We start from the raw sequence: 20,044 nt of genomic DNA on the forward strand, positions 1-20,044 counted from the left end.
CGTATATATAGAAGAAGTGGGCACAAATGTCGGGGGTTGGTCTGAAACAGGGCTAACCTGGAGACCTATGATTTTCCAACTTCAAAGCTGCCATTAATTGTCTGTACAAATTCAGATTTCACTTAAATTTTGAGAATTATGCTTATATATACATAAGGTTTTGTTACGGTAGCAGGGCCGTGATAGGTCGCCCTCACCATACAGGCGCCCTGTCACGGCCCCAATTCGTTTATCAAAACCCACGTACATGATAGTTTCACATAATTTTTTGCTAAATACATATGCGTTGTGTGAATGATCACTGTAGTACCTATATTGTTCAAATTTTGAGGCCAACTAACAAATGTCATCGTGTTCTTCAATAAGGGAAACCTGTCACTTGAGGGTACCAAATAAAGCCCCGTTTGGTACTCATTAAATTACATTTTATTTTTTTCTCTCGTATTTTCTATTACACAATCTTTTATAAAATAATATTACACATAAATAAATAAAAAAATCCTTCTTTTTCAGCCGTTCATTTAAAAAAAAAAAAAAACACTATTCCCCCTTTTTTCATCTTTGAAAAATGGGGTCAAATAGGAGCTAAGTTATGAGTTTAGTTTATATTGAATTGATCTTCTGACCATAATGGACAGGAGATAAGTTTCCATCGATGATGTTGCCACATTATCAGTGAGGTCTAAAATACCGGTGATGTGACAACACCATATGTTGCAACATCACCAGTAGACAATGTTGTAACATTGTCGATGGGTAATATATTCTTTGTTCACTATGGACAGGAGATCAGTTCTGAGCACAAGCTATAGAGTTTGTGTCCCTATTTTATTTAAATAAAAAATAAATTATTAGTAGATTTTGATAAAAATTAATAAAAAGTTGCGAATACAATAAAGTATGTTGTTAAAATTAATTATTAACTTTCAATTTAATTTTAATCAATTTTTTTAAATGAACCAAACATGGACTATACTGTCAAGTGCAAGCTATCGATATACAATCTGAGAATTCACATCGTGAACTACCTTTTTAGGAGGAGAAGCAATGACTATATGTTAATGAATAAAGCCCCATGTACAGGCAAATATTCACAGGAATCTTACAAACTCCTCACATGGGTCGGCCCCATGTGAGACCTGGGGTAAGGGGTCTGTAAGAGCTGGACTGTATGTCGAGCTCGGTCGTATGTGAATATTAAGTATCCGGCTACATAGAGTAGATACAGCATCTAGACTAGATTTTTTTATTGCAAATATAGGTAGACTCCAGGTTTAGGGTGAAAAACGGTACGAGAGAAATTAAAAGAATGGGATGTTTGCTTGTGAATGCAAAAGAGAGTGGCATATTTTCTTGGTTTTGAATTTTCCAACTATTTAATAAAGATAATTGAGATTACTTTGGCCATATTTGACTACCATTATTTGAAAAAAATAAAATTAAAGTTTTGAATATTAGTTTTTAGGAGAATGTGTAGTAAAAAAAATAATAATAATAAAATAAAATAAATAAAAAAATTGATTTACGTACAGAATATTTTATTGTGTGAATATGTAATTAAAAATGAGCATATAAAAAATTGAAAATAATAATTATCCAAAAGAGGCTATATATGTGTATAGAACGTTGGGAGCATTGGATTTTATAAAGAAATAATTTTTATTGGGATGGTGAGTTAGTGGGGTTAATTGTTCCAATGGTCATTGAACTTAGATACATATTTTCGATTGGTTACTTAAGTTTAAAATGTCGAGTTCTGAACTTAGGTATACGTTTTCGATTGCTCACTAAAGTTTAAAATGTTGAGTTTTGATCATTAAACTTTAAAAATGTTGTACGTCACTTACTATAAACTCGACATTTTTTAAAGTTCAACATTTACGCTAGTGAGTAACGTCAACATTTTTCAAAGTTCGGTTGCTAAAACTGGAAATTTTAAATTTTTGTGAGCAATCGAAGACATAGACCTAAGTTCAGTGACCAAAACTCAATATTTTAAACTTCAGTAATCAATCGAAAATATGTACTTAAATTCAGTGTCCATTGAAACAATTAATTCTGAATTAGTGATAGAATGCGTGAAGAAAAAGAAAAGTGATAAAAATAATAGTTAACTTACCAAGAAAAGGATTTCAATGGAAGACAAGCAAGAAAAGTTTAGTAAATTGGAATTGCATGGGGCCATGGTGACGACCGCGCTGCAGTAGGCGAAAGGATCGCTAGCTTGTTTGACTACAACACGGTCGGCCCTCGCACTCTATTCCATGAGGACAAATACTATTTTAGCTTTTCTCATTTCTCCAATTTTATCGTAATTTTAATATTGATCAGTGTTATTTAATTTATCTTATTAAATACATACAACATTCGGAGGGTATACTTATGAATTATAAAAGTGTATACATTTTATATCAAACTCGCAACATGTAGATTTAGGGATGGATATGGTTCTAGTCGATTTGATTCTCTTCGAAATCAAAAGGAACTAGGAATCAATAAAATTTCGCGATGAAATCATTTATCCCTTTTGTAATTTTGGAAACCGATTATAATCGAGCCATTGCTTCCATTTATAATCATGCCATAAGTAAAGTTGGAAATAAATTTGAACGAAATTGAAAAATACAATTAACAACAGTTTAGTTTTTCTTTTTTAATATTATTTCGTATTATCTAACCTTCTTTATCAAACGTGACTATATGATTTGTACTTGGGCAGGTGTATTTCTACATGGCTAAGAGGAGAAGAATTGTATTGTTGTACCTTATGTATTAAATATTTTCACCAAATATTAATTGCCAATATTAGTATCTGTCATCTTATTATAATTTGTAGCTGTCATCTTAATGAGACCATGAAAGTAGATAACTAGTCATAATTAAACGCATTAACATATATAAACTATATTTACATTTTTGTAGCAATATTGAATTGTAATATGAAGAAAATTTTAATTCTTTTTATTAAAAAGTACAAAATGCGTAGTAATATTATGATTGGATTCACATTGTTTAGCTCTCTTATTTTGTTGGGACCAGTATAGAGAAATATGAGTAGCGATTTGATTTATATTGCGACTTTTAATATGATTGTCCATCTAAATAGTGAAATGACATGCTAGACTTTTTGATACTCGTTGAGTTATCCCCTTTGTTTTTTATGACCTCCATCTAATACACCCGTCGATGTCTCTATTTGTGTACATTATATTTGTGATATCATTGTCTACACCTCTATATATGTGATGTTATATGTCTATCTTTGTGACTTGATTCTCCATTAAAATTGTGACGAATAGGTAAAAGATAGGTCGATCGTGACGTATGTCTTGTTCTCACTAACAATTGAAATGTAACCGGTATTATGTAACTAAATGAGACGTGAAATGTGACCTCTATCTCTTCCTTATTGATTGAGCTGTGAAAATGTGACGTAAATATAAAAAGCAAACTAAATGTAGGTCAGAAAATATACGCGCGTGACATAGAAAAGTGAAATGGAAAAGAAATTTTAGATAGGAATGATTAATCATTTGTCCACGTCACAGTAAAGACAATAAGATTAGTAGAAATTAGATGAAATTGAATTTAAAAATTAAATTTTAGATAATTTCATTTCAATTATCAGGGTTCTTAAAAATATGAACTTAAATATTAGTACTAAATTTATTGAATTAATTACTTTTTATAATAAATAACTTATTTTTGAAAAAATACATAACCTGATTTGGGAGAAGGGAATTAAAAGACATGATTTGGTTTAATTTTCTCATAAATAAATGTTTATCGTTGACATATTGGACGGAAAGCAAATCTGCAATTCTCACAACTGTACGGGCTTGAGTTCGTGGAAGATGTGCTAAGTGATTAAAAGTCAGTTAACAAATGGGCCTATCTGGGTCGAAACTTTTATTTGGGCCTATCTTGCAATTGCTTTGATATTTGGGCCTAATTTGTACTTTCCCTGTATAAGGTCAAATACTACCATACAATATTAGTTTTATAAATAATATATGGTGTTTATTTATTCAATATATTTAAGAAATTTGGTATGAAATATTAAATAAGCTTAAACAGTATAAATTGAATTTTAATATACTATAGTGACAAAAAACACTTCAAATATTAGTTTGTGCACGTCTATCTAATTAATTATTTACTATATAGTTACAAATATGTAAAAAAAAAAAAAAATGATTGTAAATTTATTGAAGAAATCTAATAATTATAACACTCGTTCAATAATTGAGGTTTTTACTAACTATAGATTTGATGTGTGCCTGTTTTTCTTGACTTTAAATTGGTTAACTCCCTGCAAAATGGGTTATCTTTTAATATATTTTAATGGAGAGTTGACAAACAATACCAATTATCAACTTTTAAAATTTTACTTGTTAATAATTTATTGATATGCATCAAAATTTTATTCAACATATTTGATTCGTTAGATAAAAAATAAAAGAGATTCAAGAAAATATTCAATTCACATTCTATTAATTGTCATGTCCATTTAACGTATCAATTCACCATTAAAGAAGTGAGGGTCGAGATCTATTATGCCGTCAAAATTTGAATTGAGGTTATTGATTATCTTTATAACATGGGATTCGTTATTTTTTACTAGTTTCGACCTTGAAAAGAAGAAAATAAAATTTAAGAAAAAACCCTCCTGCATTTGAATATCAATAAAATTGTGAAAAAGATAGGGAGAAAATGAAGCCACATATAAAATTATTTAATGGACCGACTGATTGATGCCTAAAATTAAACATCGTACAAAGTTAAGTTAAGCTTGTGAATGTCATTTGCTTTACCAAAAACGAATAATTCATATACCTACCCACATCCACCCAACTAACTGTCTACCTTCCCATATGCTATCACGAAAGGAATCAGAAATGGCATAAATGTTGTCTCGACGACCAAAAAGTTTAAAGAAGTACCCCTCGACTTATTTCAATAAAGAAATTGGCCCTAGAGATTTTATAGTTAGCAATCCCCAAATTTGAATCAATGTCTGTGTATCGAGTGGATTGGTCCAAGTCTGTCAATACTCCGACAATTCATTGCATTCGGATATTTCTAAATATCAAAGTAGATTTGTCAATTAATCACGAAATGCTATGGTTCTTACATATAATTTCTTAATTTTATCAGAAAACTAATTTACGAAATCATGCACCAAGGGTTTCTCTGGAATTCCTTCCAAAGCCTGTTGGTGTTGGATAGCTTTTATGGATTCTGTAATTTCATTGATTTGTAAAAACAACAAGCAATGAATCCCTTCCTTTTTGCAACCATTCGGATCCACGCAAGTTTGGGTTTGATTTTATCCATAATATTCTTCTTAAGTTGACAATACAAATTATTTTCTTAATATTTAGTAGAAATAAAATAAATAAAATATATTTCAATACTTTCTTAATTCAATGCGAATATGTAATCCAATAACATCAAACGTCTAGCATATTAGCATCAACTTCTAGCTATAGCTTTGCGTGCGGCGCTCAAAAAGGGTTTGTTGGACAGAGATCATGTAAAGTGCAATCAAGAGTGGCTATGAACAAGAATTATATGATTCAATTATTTAAATGTATAAATCTGACTGATTAAGGTAATTACTACTTGAATAATGTAAAGTTGCTTTTTTTTTTTTTTTATTTTACTAACTTGCTACTTGTTGGTTGTGTCATTGAGTCAGGTGAATAAGTTATAAAAATTAAAAATTAAAGGAAATAATAAATTCGATTTCAAAGTAGAGTATCTATGGTTCCGATGTAAAAACTAGAACCGTTTGATGTCCAAACAATTAGGTCAATCAAATTATTACAAATCAATTTCATTAATAAATAATTAGGTCGAATAAAAAAAACCTGTCACCTTCTCCAAATTTCCTTTTTCCCATTTTCAAGGGCGGGCCCTACTCTACTCCATTCCTTCTACAATCGCTCAACAACCCCATTAACAAATCTAAAAACTTTTGAAAAATCAGTTATTTATCAGTCCATAATGGAAGTATCATATTGCAGGCTCATTATTAAGATAATCACAATAATTATTTCCGTATCATACATATATATTTTATAAATTATTTGAGACAAAAATTCTCTTTAATCAAAGAATAACAAGAACTAAACTACAATTATAACATTCACACTTTCAGTTCCCCAGGCTGGCAGGAGAAGACCATTTTGCTCATTGCCACCCTAAATTTTCTTTAATTCAATGAATTGGTCTTAACAAGTATAATACAGGCGATTTAACCCCCCCGACAGTTTTAGAAAGTCCACTGGAGGGATGATCACCATACATCACGCAGATACCTTCCGGTCATCTGCAGATTCTTCACCATGCTCTCAGCTTTCGAGCTGTCCAGAGCTCCCTGAAATAGGCAGACAGAATAAGAAAAGGAAAATCCATGTACAATCTCAAAAAAAGAAGAAGCCTAAATGATCTTCCAAACCAGTTGGTGACACGTTTGTCTTTCGACTTCAAACCTACATTTGTAACAAAAAATGTGTGGACTTGGAAAGGACAAGCCAAATGGTAAGAGTTCAAGAAATCGTGGTCCCCTCTATATATTTGTCAACTATAAAAAGGACGTGAGGTAGCTTGGCCATTAAACGAGGAACCCACAAAACGTACATAGTTGGGGAATGCCATTAATTTACATAAGAAAATTTTGCCACATTTTATTGAAGAATACCTGCTCTTGTGCTATTGTGTGGAGAGTTCGGTGGACATCCCTAGCCATGCCTTTGGCATCACCGCAGACATAAATGTAGGCTCCCTCAGAAAGCATGTTCCAGATATTTGAAGCCTGCAATACACCAAAAAATGTTACTAAATTTCTAAAGAACAGAATCAAGGAACTCATAATGAAAATATGGTAATAAAATCCACATATGGAGTTTTTCAGAAAGCAAGCGGAGAAATCAAATTAATCAATGAAAATGGTGACATACCTTCTCAGTCATCTTGTGTTGCACGTACTCTTTCGTGGGTCCTTGACGTGAGAAAGCAACTACTAGCTCAGAAATTATGCCGTCTTGGAAAAAGTTTTTTAATTCATCCTCATATATGTAGTCCTGCAAATAGTGCAAAATATATTTTAAAACTCCACATTTATATTTTGATGAAAAAGTTTTTTAATTCATCCTCATGTATGTGGTCCTGCAAATAGTGCAAAATATATTTAAAAACTTCACATTTATATTTTGATCGCATACACGACAAAATATCTAAAGAGTATTTAAATATCTTACTTATGTCATTACAATTGCAAGCTTTACATAACTCAAAAGTTTTTTTTTTTTTTTTTTTTTCCCAAGAAAGTATACGTATTAAAAAGATTGAAGTAATTTTACGATATCAATAACTAACCATTTTACTGTTCCTGCATCCGAAAAATAATACGGCAGGACCAAGTTCTGCTCCTGATTCCTTCAGAGCTAATCTTTCCTGTAAAGTTAACATTATACTTGTCCCTGTCAGCTTGAATCCTATTAAAAGTAACAAGGACTTGTAATTTGAATTGCTTTAATCCAAACCTGAAGGAAACCCCTGAATGGAGCCAGGCCAGTACCAGGGCCAATCATTATTATTGGTACTTTAGGATCAGCAGGGAGTTTGAAGTTAGAGTTCCTAACAAAAATTGGTGCCCAACTGCAGTCGGGGCTTTGCTCCAAAGGCAGAGCATTCTGGAAAAAAGGCTGAAGTGAGTATTGACGCACAAGAGATTCAAGTTAGAAGAAGTAAGCATATCACAACTTTATATGATAGTGTCAAGAGGTGGAAAATAATATGCATGACGCACAAATAGCCAAATAAATTTAAGATATGTTCATTGTACTGTCTCAGGAAAACCCAGTGACTTCAAACCCAAAATTTAATGGAGAAAAAAGTTGTTACCTTCATCCATGTTGAGCAGACACCCTTGTGGATTCTTCCTGCGGGTGTTTTTTCATAGACCAATGCACAAGTCACATGGATTCTAGATGGTGCAATCCTGCCAAAGAACAATCAGACAATGAGCACGTGAAGGTAAGATTTCTGAAAAGTAGAGAATCAGAAACATAGGAAAACAAGAAAGAAATCTTATTCAAGAGCAAAGTCGTAACATTCATTAGCCATATGGACAATCTACAGAGAAGATATCCAACTGCAAATGCAGAGAATTAAATAGAACACAGAACATCACAAGAAATGCAAGACAACAACTTACTTGGGGGATGATGAGATAGAATAAAATCTGGGTTGCAAGCGAGGAGCAACTGCTGCAAAGAAAACACCTAGTGGAGGCTTGGCAGATGGGAATTCTGCCATGACCTCAAGGAGGCTTCTCTGATTTGCAACTATCCACTGTGCGTATTCTTCCTGAAGAAATGGGTGTAGTTACATCAGAATAATGACTTAGGTTTAAATAAATATCAAAATGAGGATTAAACATATCCAAAACCTTTCCAGAAGGGGATGCAAGATATTTTAGCCGGTCAGCTTCACTTGGATCAGAAGCATAAGTCGCTAATGCAATTAAAGCAGACTGGAAAACAAGTGCAATGGAGCGTTAATACCTTGTTACTCACAAGATAAATCTAAAATGGACATTGTTACTTATATGGGGATATAAAGTACCTTTTTTGGAGCACTCAGGAGATCGGCATATCGGGACAGTGCTGTTCGTAAAGTGCAAGGAGGGAACGGAGGTGGCAAGGAGCTTCCACTTAGTGGTGTGCCATCCTCTTTTTCAGTGTGAATGGAGAAGTAAGTATCTGGAGGGATATTTAGTAACTGTTCAGCCTCCTCGACAACTTCAATAAGATTCTCACAGTACACACCAACATGGTCTCCGGTTTCATACCTGTGTAGAAAAACACAGATAAAGTAAATAAGATTTAGAGTAAACAAAATAATGACACTGACATTGTTACTGGAAGATAAGAAATTAACATATGCTATAGATGATGTAGAATTGAAACTTACGAAAGTCCAGTGCCAGAAATATCAAATTCCAAATGAGTGCAAGAACGATCAGATGCAGGAGAGTGAAGCTCTCTCTTCACGGCCACGTTAGCTCTTTAAGCAAAAAAAAAAAACATATATGTCAGGTAACAATCACAGGGCAGAATTAACAGAAAAGACCAGCTCAAAGAAAGAGTGAGAAAAAGGAAAATCCGAAGCACATTTGTTACCTGCAGGGATGTTGAGCATCATAAACAGCATGGCCATTGGCATGAATGGAGCCATTCTCTGACAGTGATGCATCTGGTTTGTCATGGAATACAACACGATATTCCAATACAGCAGCAGTGTATGGAGTAGCAGCAGAGGCATCATCCTCATCTCGAAGCAATTGATCCAACTCAGGCCATACTAACTCACGCCTATATCACCAACAAAAGGGTGAATCATTTGAACTATTAAACTTGTGTTTTAAGATAATGGCATCTGATTACTTGGAACTAATAATTCATGATCCCCGTACCATGCAGCGAAGTCATCCTCAATGCATTGATCATCATCTCCAAGACCCACTGGGATGAGCTGCTTCCCACCTGGAATCAGACACAGAGCAGGTAAGAAGTGGAAAGCAATAAGAGGAGCAAGATCATATAAGAACTGATCGTGGAACATATATAAACAGAATGTTCCAACAAGTGACTGTACTTTTATCCAATGTTCAAAGAATCAAATTAAGATAATTTCCAGATTTATACTGGCAGACACACTTGTAAATATATCATTGTTATCCGAGGTATACCAAATCTTAAATACACAAAGTTATTATTAAATACATAATTGAGAAAATGTAGTTTATATAAATTTCTGTCATAAATGCAATTAAAACTGAATTTTTTAACTTAAGGTCTAGATCTTGATGAAAACCCACCTTGCTTAGCAATCAGCTCATCCACCACGTTTGCAATCTGTCAATCCATGAAAAAAGAAACAACATTTCAGTGAACAATCAACCACAGCAAAATATATAATGTCCAACTGTCAATATATGAAAATTTGATTAACTTAAGTAAAAGAAAAGCAGAAGCTAGATAGATCTGAAGACCTTGTTAAAATGCTCATATTGCCTGTTCCCAAGGCCAAATACTCCGTACTGGAGATTCTTAAGCCAGTCCCCTCTCTCTTTTCCCTGCACCGCACATGCATAGAAAATTAACCCCAATTTTTACCCAGATTTAAAAACCCAAGAAACTAAGAATCTAGTTTCATATTTTACCTCTGCGAACCATTTGTAGAACCTTGCTGCATTATCAGTAGGCTCACCATCACCATATCTGCAACCAACCAACCGTCACCAAACTTTATAAATTACATGCAACGAAACTATCTTTTATTATCATAGTTGGCATATGCATATCCACATTCAAAACTTAATGATTAAATTGACTCAAAAAATTTATCGCCATATGACTAGGTACATAAACACAAAAAAGAATAAGCAAAAGTTATGGAACCTACGTAGCGAGGAAGAAGAAAGCCAAAGTCTCCTTTTTCAACTTCTCCTCATATTCTTCATCATCAGCAGCATAATCATCCTATCACAATAAAAATCATCCGGATCACATCTCAATAATAGTAGAATAAGCAAAACCATAAGCAGTTTATCTAAAAAGAGAGAAAGCTAATATAAAAACTCACCAAATCAATAACTTTAAACGTAGCCTTCTCATATCTCGCATTACCTTCTTCGGCAAGTGCCTACATCACAAGATCAAAATTGATCTTAATTACTCAGACATGAATCTAATATCAAAATTATAAGATCTCTTACATCATCTAGCAAAGAAACGAACTAGTTAATTAAAAGCGTCAAGTCCTTCGTCTTTCCAATATTGACTAGACCGTTTTTGTCCTCTTCTTAGGGAAGAATCTAAATTTTTCTAGTTTTTCACTTTTTATTTTCGACATTTTCCTTTTTTTTTTTTCCCTAGACAGAACAGCAAAAATGTTTACTTTTTTACCTTAGCAAAGCCTTCAGCAGTACCAGTTTGGGTCCCGAAAAAGATGGTGACCTTTTTCTTCCCATCATCAACTTCTTCCAGCTCAGCCACGGCCTTGGGTATCACTAGCTTCGGGGGCTCCACCAGCTTTTTGGCCGATCCCGCAGCCCGACGCCACACTAGTACCACGACGCACCCGATTAGTAGTGCCACGGAGGTGGTAAGCACCATCATCAAGTCCCTGTTCTCCATCAATATCTTCGCCAACGCTGGCGGCACATCCAATGATCCATTCGATTGGTCAACTTTCACGCCCTTGAGGATAGCCGTCAAAAAATCAAACGGAGAGAGCTTCTCTGAGGTAGAATCCATGAATTATCAAACGGGTTTGAGCTAGATTTTTATATAAATCAAGAATTATGGACCCTTTAGCCAAGCAACAAAATTGGGCAAAAATTTCTGAAGAAGTTCAGATAATTTGAAGATAAATTCTCTCTCTTTGTTAATGCGTGTTTTGTTAGGTGAATTTTGTTGAGGGAGTTTAGGTAAATTCGGAGAGACTACGACTGACTTACAAGAAATGGGAGAGGTATGTGCCGTTTATATGGACAGACAGCGGACGCACCAAAACCAGACAATTCAAATCCACCTAACACAATTTAACCATGGTTAGTTGGGAATCTCATGTCTTTTGTTACTAGTGATTTTTACAATACATAATAAAAATGTAAATAATTATTAAGTTAAAAATATGCTCAAAAAACTATGTCGTCCTTATTTGATTGGAATTTAAATTTAAATCAAAATTAATAATTAATTTTAATCGAATATTTTATAAAACTCACAACTTCTCAATTAAATTTCATCAATTTTTATCAAAATCTGCTAAAAATCTGAATTCATCCTCATCAAATAGGAACATGATGTATTTTTCTTCGGAGGTGCTTGCCAAGGAGTCATGGACCAAAATTTCTTTACTCCGGTAAATTGAATCACATGATAGAATCTTATAAAACAATATTGATTTTCAAATATTAACAAAATTAAACACATGACCATGATTGTGTACTCCTCTCTCTTTAAAGCTTCTACATAGAGTGTAACTTGATATTGTAAAAATTCGGACAACAAAGTAGGAGGTTCAATATTTGTAGATCAATAATAATCACGATTGCTAATGAATAACGTTATTCTTTTTTAAATAAAAAATGTAGGCATAATTTTTCATCTTATGTTCAAATGTTGTTTTAGTGGTCAAGCCTTAGAATTTGCCCTTCAATGATCACCAATTCGAATATTCTCAGGGTTGCCGAGGTGAATATGGGGTTGTAATCTTCAGAGTTCCATGAAATTAGTCGATATGCGTGTAAATTGGTCTTGACATCCATGATTATAAAAAAAAAAAACAAAAAAAAAGTTCAAATGTTGTTTTGTTTGTCTTCTTCCACTTGTGTTTTGTCTTCTACTATTTCAACATTTTCATAAGTAACAAAATTTGCCGTCTATGTCCCCACCACGAATAGTAAACAGGGCATGTCATTATGCCCTCGTCTGGCTCCTATTATTTATCATTTTAATATTTAAAGTTGGATTTTTCTTTAAATGATACGTGGTTAAAAATGAAATATTATTTTTAATTTATAAGTAATATTATTTTATTAAAAAATATGTAATTGATAAGAAGAGAGGAAAAAACGAATTTTAATTTTAAAGAAAACCAAACAAAGGCTACAAGTTTCCGTATAAATCGTATTTTATAAATAAAAATAATAATTAAACAGATATAAATGAAGATTTTTTATTTTTATTTTTTTTAATTTTTATCTTTGTATGATCTTCTGAAAATTTCAAATAAGACGGATTGGTAATATCCTCTCGATTAGCTGTTTACCATCCTATCCAAGAGCTGGAGCATGGAAATAAGAAGCTTGTCTAGAAATACCCGTTAAAAGGTAATAAGTTAATACATTTTAATTAAAGAAAGTGTTTTTATTAGTCTATTTGAAATGAAAATGAATGAAATAATATTTTTTTTGAAAAATGAGTGATCAAAAAAGATTTTTTTTTAATTTATTTGTAATATTATTTTATGAAAAATTATGTGATTAAAAATAGTTAAGAAAAAAAAATGAAACTTAATAGGACAAAACGTATATTAGTCTATTTCTGACGATGGTCAATAAAGTCGGTTTTGAATGGGGAAGTAATAAATGGTGTTAATTTCTGGCATGATTTGACTTTATTTATTTATTTACTTATTTAAAGCATAAATTCAATCTCTGAAATACCCGTTTCCGGCTCCTATTGAAACACAACAGAATATGGTATATACTAAGTCCTTGTTGGCCCTCAGGGCACATCTCCAAGTGGTAAAAAGGGAGAGTGGAGAAATCCAACTTTACTTGAGGTTGCTGCATCAAGGGTTCGAATCCTAAAATATGGATTTGGCTCTTGGGTAAGTGCAAGTGTACAAGCAGCATTCCACCATGTACCCTTGGAGGCATAACCTGCGATTTACCTTCCTCACGATGTTCCAGGACAAGGGTGATGGGGGACGCTTAAGGTTAGGGTTTAACCTTTTTTTTTTTACTAAGGCCTTGTTTCTTTTTCTTTTTTTATTTTTATTTTTATTTTTATTACTAAGGCCTTGTTTGGCCTAAAAAATATATTTTTAAACACTGATTTGATATTATTTTAACCACACATTCTTTAATAAAATAATATTACACAAAAAATTAATTTTTTTTATTTTTTAACTATACATTTTCTATCAATACACTATTAAAAATACATTCTTATGAAAATAATGTTGCTCAAATAAGGGCTAAATTAGAGGGAAAAGAAATGCCATAGCTTGTCTCCTTTGACAACGTAAGACGCTGTCCAGTATTTCTCTTGTACGTAAATGCTTTTCATTTGAAATTCTCTATTTTAAATTTACTTTCGATGCTTGCTAACCATTTTACCGCTCTTAATTGATTCGAACGAATAAACAATTTAATTTATAGTAGTACCTGGTCCTGCTTTAGTGCTTGTTTAGTAGTAGTATCTGGTCCTAATTTTGATAATTGATTTTTTTACCTATAGAAATGAAGTGGGTCCTACATATTAGAGAAGAATTTAAAAATGGCGGTTGAAATAGTGAAATAACAATAAAAAAATTGATTTTAATTTACTTTTAAGCTGTATTAGACAAGCTCTTAAATAATAGAGTGGCCGTGTTTGATATTCATAGTTTAGTACCTGGTCCTGCTTCATAATTGCAACATAAATTGGATTAAAATTTCAGTGTCATACATTTTCAATAACTAATGACAAACTAAACAAAACCTTTGTAGAAATCTTACGATTGAAACTTAGTAATTTACTCCAATAAATATCAAATGCTCGAGAGTTCCTTAGAATTTCCCTTTTGTATAAGACAGAGAGGAAAGACAAGAAAATGTTAAATAAAATAAAAAGTAATTTTATAATAAAATAAAAAGATAGTTGAGTTGAGTATCAAAACTAAAAAGTTAAAAAGAATACAAAATTTGATGAGATCCTTGCATGTGATATGCTAATAGCTGTATTGGATTGGAGGCTTTCACGTGCAAACCAACTCATATGAAATATTAATATATTGAGTTGTTCCGCACGCCCAGGCTCCAATTCAGACCCCCCCAATAGGGGAACGCCACTTGGCCCCCTATTTGTAGCCCTGGCTTTGAGCCTGGGCAAGAAGTATTTTTCTAATATATTATACACTCTCTTTGTAATTGTTCCTCTTAATAATAATAATAAATACTTGCTCCCAGGGCACATCCAAGTTGGCGGAACAATCACATTGGGGGGCTCTGGAACCAAGTGTGGGGAGTTCGATTCCTGGTTGGAGCAGCCAAGTGATGTAATAACCAGAGGAAGGGTTGGAGCAGTTTGATGATGTAATAACCATGGAGGAGGGTCCCTTTGGGGAAGGAGTAAAAGCCATGTGGGAACCTGGGAACCAATAAGGGCACAACCTGCGATTTACCTCCACTAGTCACTGAGAGACCGGGGGCTAGAGGTCCAGGATTTAGTCCGGCTAAGCTGGAACACCTGGGTTATCAAAAAATAATAATAATAATAATAATAATAATAATAATAATAAATACCTTCTTGACTTCATAATCTAAGCCTCCATTTGCTAAATTTATGAGTAATACCATTTAGGATAATTGGCGGTACAATATTAGTATAGATGGCACTAAGTGCCATTAAATGAAAGTAATAATTAAATAAATTACATAATTTCACTTTTAGCCCTTGTTTGATCCCCATTAAATTACATTTCATTTTTCTCTCTTCTCTTTTCAATCACACAATCTTTCATAAAATAATATTACACGTAAATCGAAATTTTTTTTTTTTAACTACTCATTTTTTCAACAAAACACTATTCCTCCCATTCTCATTACCAAAAATGGGGGCTAAACGGGGGCTTAATTGAATCAATCATAGAATGTCTGGTGCTAGATAGCATTGAATAATGCAATTTGCACATAAAGAATTATATAATGGTTTGCATAGAAATGATGTATCAGCAAAACAGATGAGAAAGAGGGGGCAAGTAAATTAAGAGCCTTATTTTGTTGTGTAGAATGTATTTTGAAATGTTATATTGATGGATAATGTGTGGATAAAATATAAGAAAGATTTTTAGACTTGCATGTAATATTATTTTATTGAAAAATGAGTGGTTAAAAAAAAAAAAAAAAAATAGGACCAGTCACCAATTAAATATATTATACATATTAGAAGGTCACAAATAAAAGTATTGATCAAAATAAAATTCCTATATATATATATATATATATATATATATATGTGTGTGTGTGTGTGTGTGTGTGTATTTTAGAAAAAAAAATTAAATTGGGGTCAAACAAGCGCCAAGAATAACACGACTTTGTCCGATTGTAGAATTTGAACCATTTATTAATAATAGGATTTGGGTTTTTCTTTTGAGAAAATTAAAATATTTTGTATTCTTGTTGTGGTCCGTTAGATATTAATATAATCACGTACAGTGTAGGTATGAAATTATATCTTGATCTTTAGTGAAATAAAAAAAAAAAAATTTCTCTTCCAACCAATAAATACAAAAACAAGTATTATACACCTAAAAATATATATACAATAGGGATGTAAACGAGTCGGGTCGAGCCGGCTCGCGAACCTAAAGTTTCGGCTCGGGCTCAGCCCGGTTAAAATGGCCTAGTTTTTTTGCGGGCTCAAGCTCGGCCAAAAGAAAAAGGCTCGGCTCGAACTTTTGCTTGGACTTTTTTCGAGCCGAGTTGGACAGGCTCATTCTCTCCTTTTTTTTTCCCCCCTAATTTTTTCCTTAAACTGCTGCCTTCAAGCGGCTCAATTTTTAATTTTTTAATTTGTTTTAATAAAAAGTTCACTGGTCGGCTCGAGCAAAGCCCATGTCTCCTAAATGGGCTTGGGTCCATTGAGCCACGAGCTGAGCCGGCGAACCCGATTGTCATCCCTATATACACACACATTTTGTGTATGATACAATACAGTTACTACTGTGTATTCTAATGCATGCCCATTTATTGACTCCTAATTATAATTAACACTGTTGTGTTAATTTAGTTTTTTTTTTTTTTTTTTGTATATAAATAAAGGGGCATTTGTAAAAAGAGTAATGTTATTCGTAGTGAAAACTGCTAGTAGTCGCCCTATGTGGTATGCACTTAGCAATTTGGTATTTGATACATAGATATGGTAGTTATTTTTTGAATTATACATCAAATGAAAAATTGTCCAGTATACGCCACATAGGGCGACTGTCGTTAGTCTTCACTGCGAATAACATTATTCTTGTAAAAATGTCTAATTTTACATATTTCAATTCAAAAATATCCACTTTTGATAATCTTTGAAAAAATGACCAAATTTGATACCAAATTCTCTATTTTACCCTTAATGAAATAATAAATAATTTTATATTGCACATATCAAATCACAATTAATGTTAAACATCAAAATGTTGATAACAATATTCAGCCTCTGTTTGAGCCACATTTTTACCTCATTAAAATGAAAAATATGACCGTTATCCATCATATCAAACCACTATTTTTGAATTTCTATCTCTGGTGTGGGGCCCATAACGACTTTATTTCTCATTCTCATTATAATGTAGCTCAAACGGGCTCTTCAAGTGCAGGAAAATGTCATGTTCGAAATAAAATGTCATTATAGACATTTAATATGTCGAGAACAACATTTAAAATGTCGAGAGCATTTAATATTATGATTTAACATGTGTACTTTTGAAATATAAACAGATTTAAATATCTAGAACGATATTTGAGATGTCGAGAAAATTATTTTAATGTAACTTCTTATGAAAACTACTTAGAAGTATTCTCGTTCAAATAATTGCAAAAATAAACATTGAAAATTTTGGGATATTTTTATAAATGACTATGTCAAAATGAACTTTTTTTTTAATTTTCTCATAAATAAATAATCGCAGCTTTTTATATATCTACTGAAAATTGACATCTATAATTCTTAATCATTGTTCAGAAATACACGGTTTATTGTCGTCTCTCTGCACGCCAATTAAATATGGTTGGCCCATTTTTTTCAACTCAAATAATTGACCAAAAAATAAAAATAAACAGTCAAAATAAGGCGGGCCCACAAATGTGGAATTATAAACCTTGCAGTGTCCATTTATTCCCAGGTATGGCAACAGCAGTCTCATTTAGCAAAGTCATGGGTTTGATGTGTAATTAATAGCACGAAAGTTTTGACTTAGAAGCCAAGTCCAATGACGGAGTTATTCTGCTCATTAGGATCTCCTCTCGTGTAGGAACAACCTCTTACGTTGACTTTTTACAATAGACGGAATTGAACAACAAACACCGGAAGAAAAAGGAAGGCATTTATATTTTGTATTTATATCTTGGAAAAGCACACTTAGTCGTATTTAAATAATGTGTGATTTTACCTTGGAGAAAGATACTTGGCCAGGTGCCATGTACCTTGAAAAAAGATACTTGTGGCCCCTGGCCACCTAGGCGACGCTAGGGATCTATCGAGATTCTTTTACTTTTAATAAATGGAAAAATATACATGGCCTTGGCCAAGTAGCAGGGTTCTTAACAAATAGGGAAAAGTCGTTTGTCAATCGACACCACAGTTGCAGATGGACATAGGGAACCACACCCAAGGCCTCGTACTCATTCCCGGATGCAAGGGTTTACTTTACACATAATAACCCAAAATTCTACACACGATTTTTCAAACAAAAAATCAAACCTAAGGTTGGCCGTACAGCATTCTATGTGTTCAAGGTTGCTTTAAAAAATTCGATGGATATGTTGACATCTAGATAGGAACGAGCATGTCTACAGATCTCCTCCCCTCTCCTCCATATACATGTTACCTGCACACTTAGACCATATATATTAGAGTTAAAAATTGAGACTTCCTCGATCAAAGGCTAGGATGTCGCGATTGTACGCTCTCTCACGTTCAATTTGGTATGTATGGTGGATAAAGGACCCTTATTCTATACAATATTTTTAAAGTATTGGCATTTCACGTCAAAAAATTGCTACAACAACATTGGTCATAAAAAATAGTATCAACATGGACATGTATCGTTTTACATTCACGTTGACAATCCCATTATCCATATCTATATGCATACACACGTACACATAATGAACTATGCATAAATATTCATTTTTATCCTTTAATTTTCATTTCATTGAACTAGTTTGTGGGATGATTTTGGACTATAAATTTGAAACGTTATGAAAGGTTCCAGCTACCATTTCAAAGTAATCATGGCAATCTTCAAAGCACACTTTTGATTCACAAAATTTGACAAACGACGAAATCACAATAATTGGCCAAAGATGGCTATTCATATTAATTCACATATTAACATCCCATCTTTCAACTTGTTTTCGAGTTATGATTTTCCAAACATCGGGAAGATTTTTGGTATCTATTTTATATTCTCCAATGGAGGCCCTACCTGGGTCCCACTTAGCAAGCCGACGTGGATGAGGTAAGCCGACGTTGATGAACTATCCGCCAAACCCATGAGATGTACCGAGCCCATGTATAACCGAACCTCTTCAAGGAAGTAAGGCGAGGTTCTTTGATCGAACACCCTCTGAATCAAATCTACTAATGTAATTAACATGACAATCCCCTGCCACCGCCGCCATAGCCAACCTATTTGGTCAAGTCTACTGTCGCAAGTTGTAATTGTTAGGTTTTTTATACCCAATAATCCGGGCGATGATTTAAAATAGCTGTCGAATTATTTATCGACACCATGGATTTGGCTCGACTCGGAGACGAACTACACTTTTGGATGGCTCGAGTTTGGGTTGGATGATTATTTGGTTAGTTGGACCATTTAGTGATTAATATGGAGTTGAAAATTGGCCCATTAGTTTAGGTTATATGGCAGTCCACTTAAAAATCTCTTGGCCCATATTTGGTGACCTAAACTAACTTATATATATGTATCTATCTCCCAGCCGTTTTGGTGTGTGTGTGTGTTGTAGCAATGAAGAGGAGAGTTGAGAGAAGAGAGGCAACCGAGAGAGAGGAAAGCCATGTGAGGTTGTGAGTGGGATTCAACCATTGTGATATATTCGTCTTCCTCTCCATACCTTTGTGGATTGCTAACACCACCACCCTTCTCCTTTGTGGGGTTAGAGAGAAAGAGAGCAATCCAAAGTGAAGGCGAAAGTTTTGGGTCGAGCCTAGATAAATCGGTGTTCGTTTGATTTTTTCTGAGCCAGGAATCAAGATTTATCAAGGGATTTCCGCTACAAATGGTATCAGAGCCTGTGTTGTTGATAAATTTGTGATTTTTGGGGCTAAAAACGGGGTGGAAGTGGTCAGAAACGGATCTGGAAATCAGAGGCAGAAACTGTTCAATTTTTTCAATTTTCTGCCAGATCTGTTTTGGCGTTTTCTAGTGAAATCAAAAGGAGTTTGGCAAAATGGATACCACCGATGGACTGTGCAGGCGGAGAAGAAGTCAGAAGGGTGACAGGTCGTCGACGTGTGGCCAACCG

The 20,044-nt window shown here is 33.4% G+C and overlaps 1 protein-coding gene across 1 annotated transcript; it reads right to left on the minus strand.

Moving 5' to 3' along the window:
* Positions 1 to 6,039: 6,039 nt before the first annotated feature.
* On the minus strand, positions 6,040 to 11,537 carry LOC111387290 (NADPH--cytochrome P450 reductase-like). The gene is made up of 18 exons (XM_023011836.1): positions 10,980 to 11,537; positions 10,657 to 10,716; positions 10,477 to 10,553; positions 10,235 to 10,292; positions 10,064 to 10,147; positions 9,890 to 9,926; positions 9,485 to 9,554; positions 9,192 to 9,383; positions 8,983 to 9,075; positions 8,635 to 8,860; positions 8,459 to 8,542; positions 8,225 to 8,376; positions 7,912 to 8,008; positions 7,551 to 7,700; positions 7,384 to 7,461; positions 6,966 to 7,088; positions 6,707 to 6,820; positions 6,040 to 6,382 (listed from the first exon to the last, which is right to left on the minus strand). Exons 1-18 carry the CDS (start codon positions 11,328 to 11,330, stop codon positions 6,302 to 6,304), a joined length of 2,127 nt encoding a protein of 708 aa, XP_022867604.1. The 5' UTR covers positions 11,331 to 11,537; the 3' UTR covers positions 6,040 to 6,301.
* Positions 11,538 to 20,044: the final 8,507 nt, after the last annotated feature.

The sequence above is a fragment of the Olea europaea genome, unplaced genomic scaffold, assembly GCF_002742605.1.
Source record: "Olea europaea var. sylvestris unplaced genomic scaffold, O_europaea_v1 scaffold398, whole genome shotgun sequence".
Classification (NCBI taxonomy): domain Eukaryota; kingdom Viridiplantae; phylum Streptophyta; class Magnoliopsida; order Lamiales; family Oleaceae; genus Olea; species Olea europaea.

Excerpts from the sequence above, each read along its gene's own strand:
- LOC111387290 (XM_023011836.1), bottom strand. The coding sequence starts at position 11,330 with ATGGATTCTACCTCAGAGAAGCTCTCTCCGTTTGATTTTTTGACGGCT. Across the intron at positions 8,377-8,458 it reads TTGCATCCCCTTCTGGAAAG|GAAGAATACGCACAGTGGAT; the intron begins GTTTTGGATATG and ends CCATTTCTTCAG. Across the intron at positions 6,821-6,965 it reads AACACAAGATGACTGAGAAG|GCTTCAAATATCTGGAACAT; the intron begins GTATGTCACCAT and ends GGTGTATTGCAG.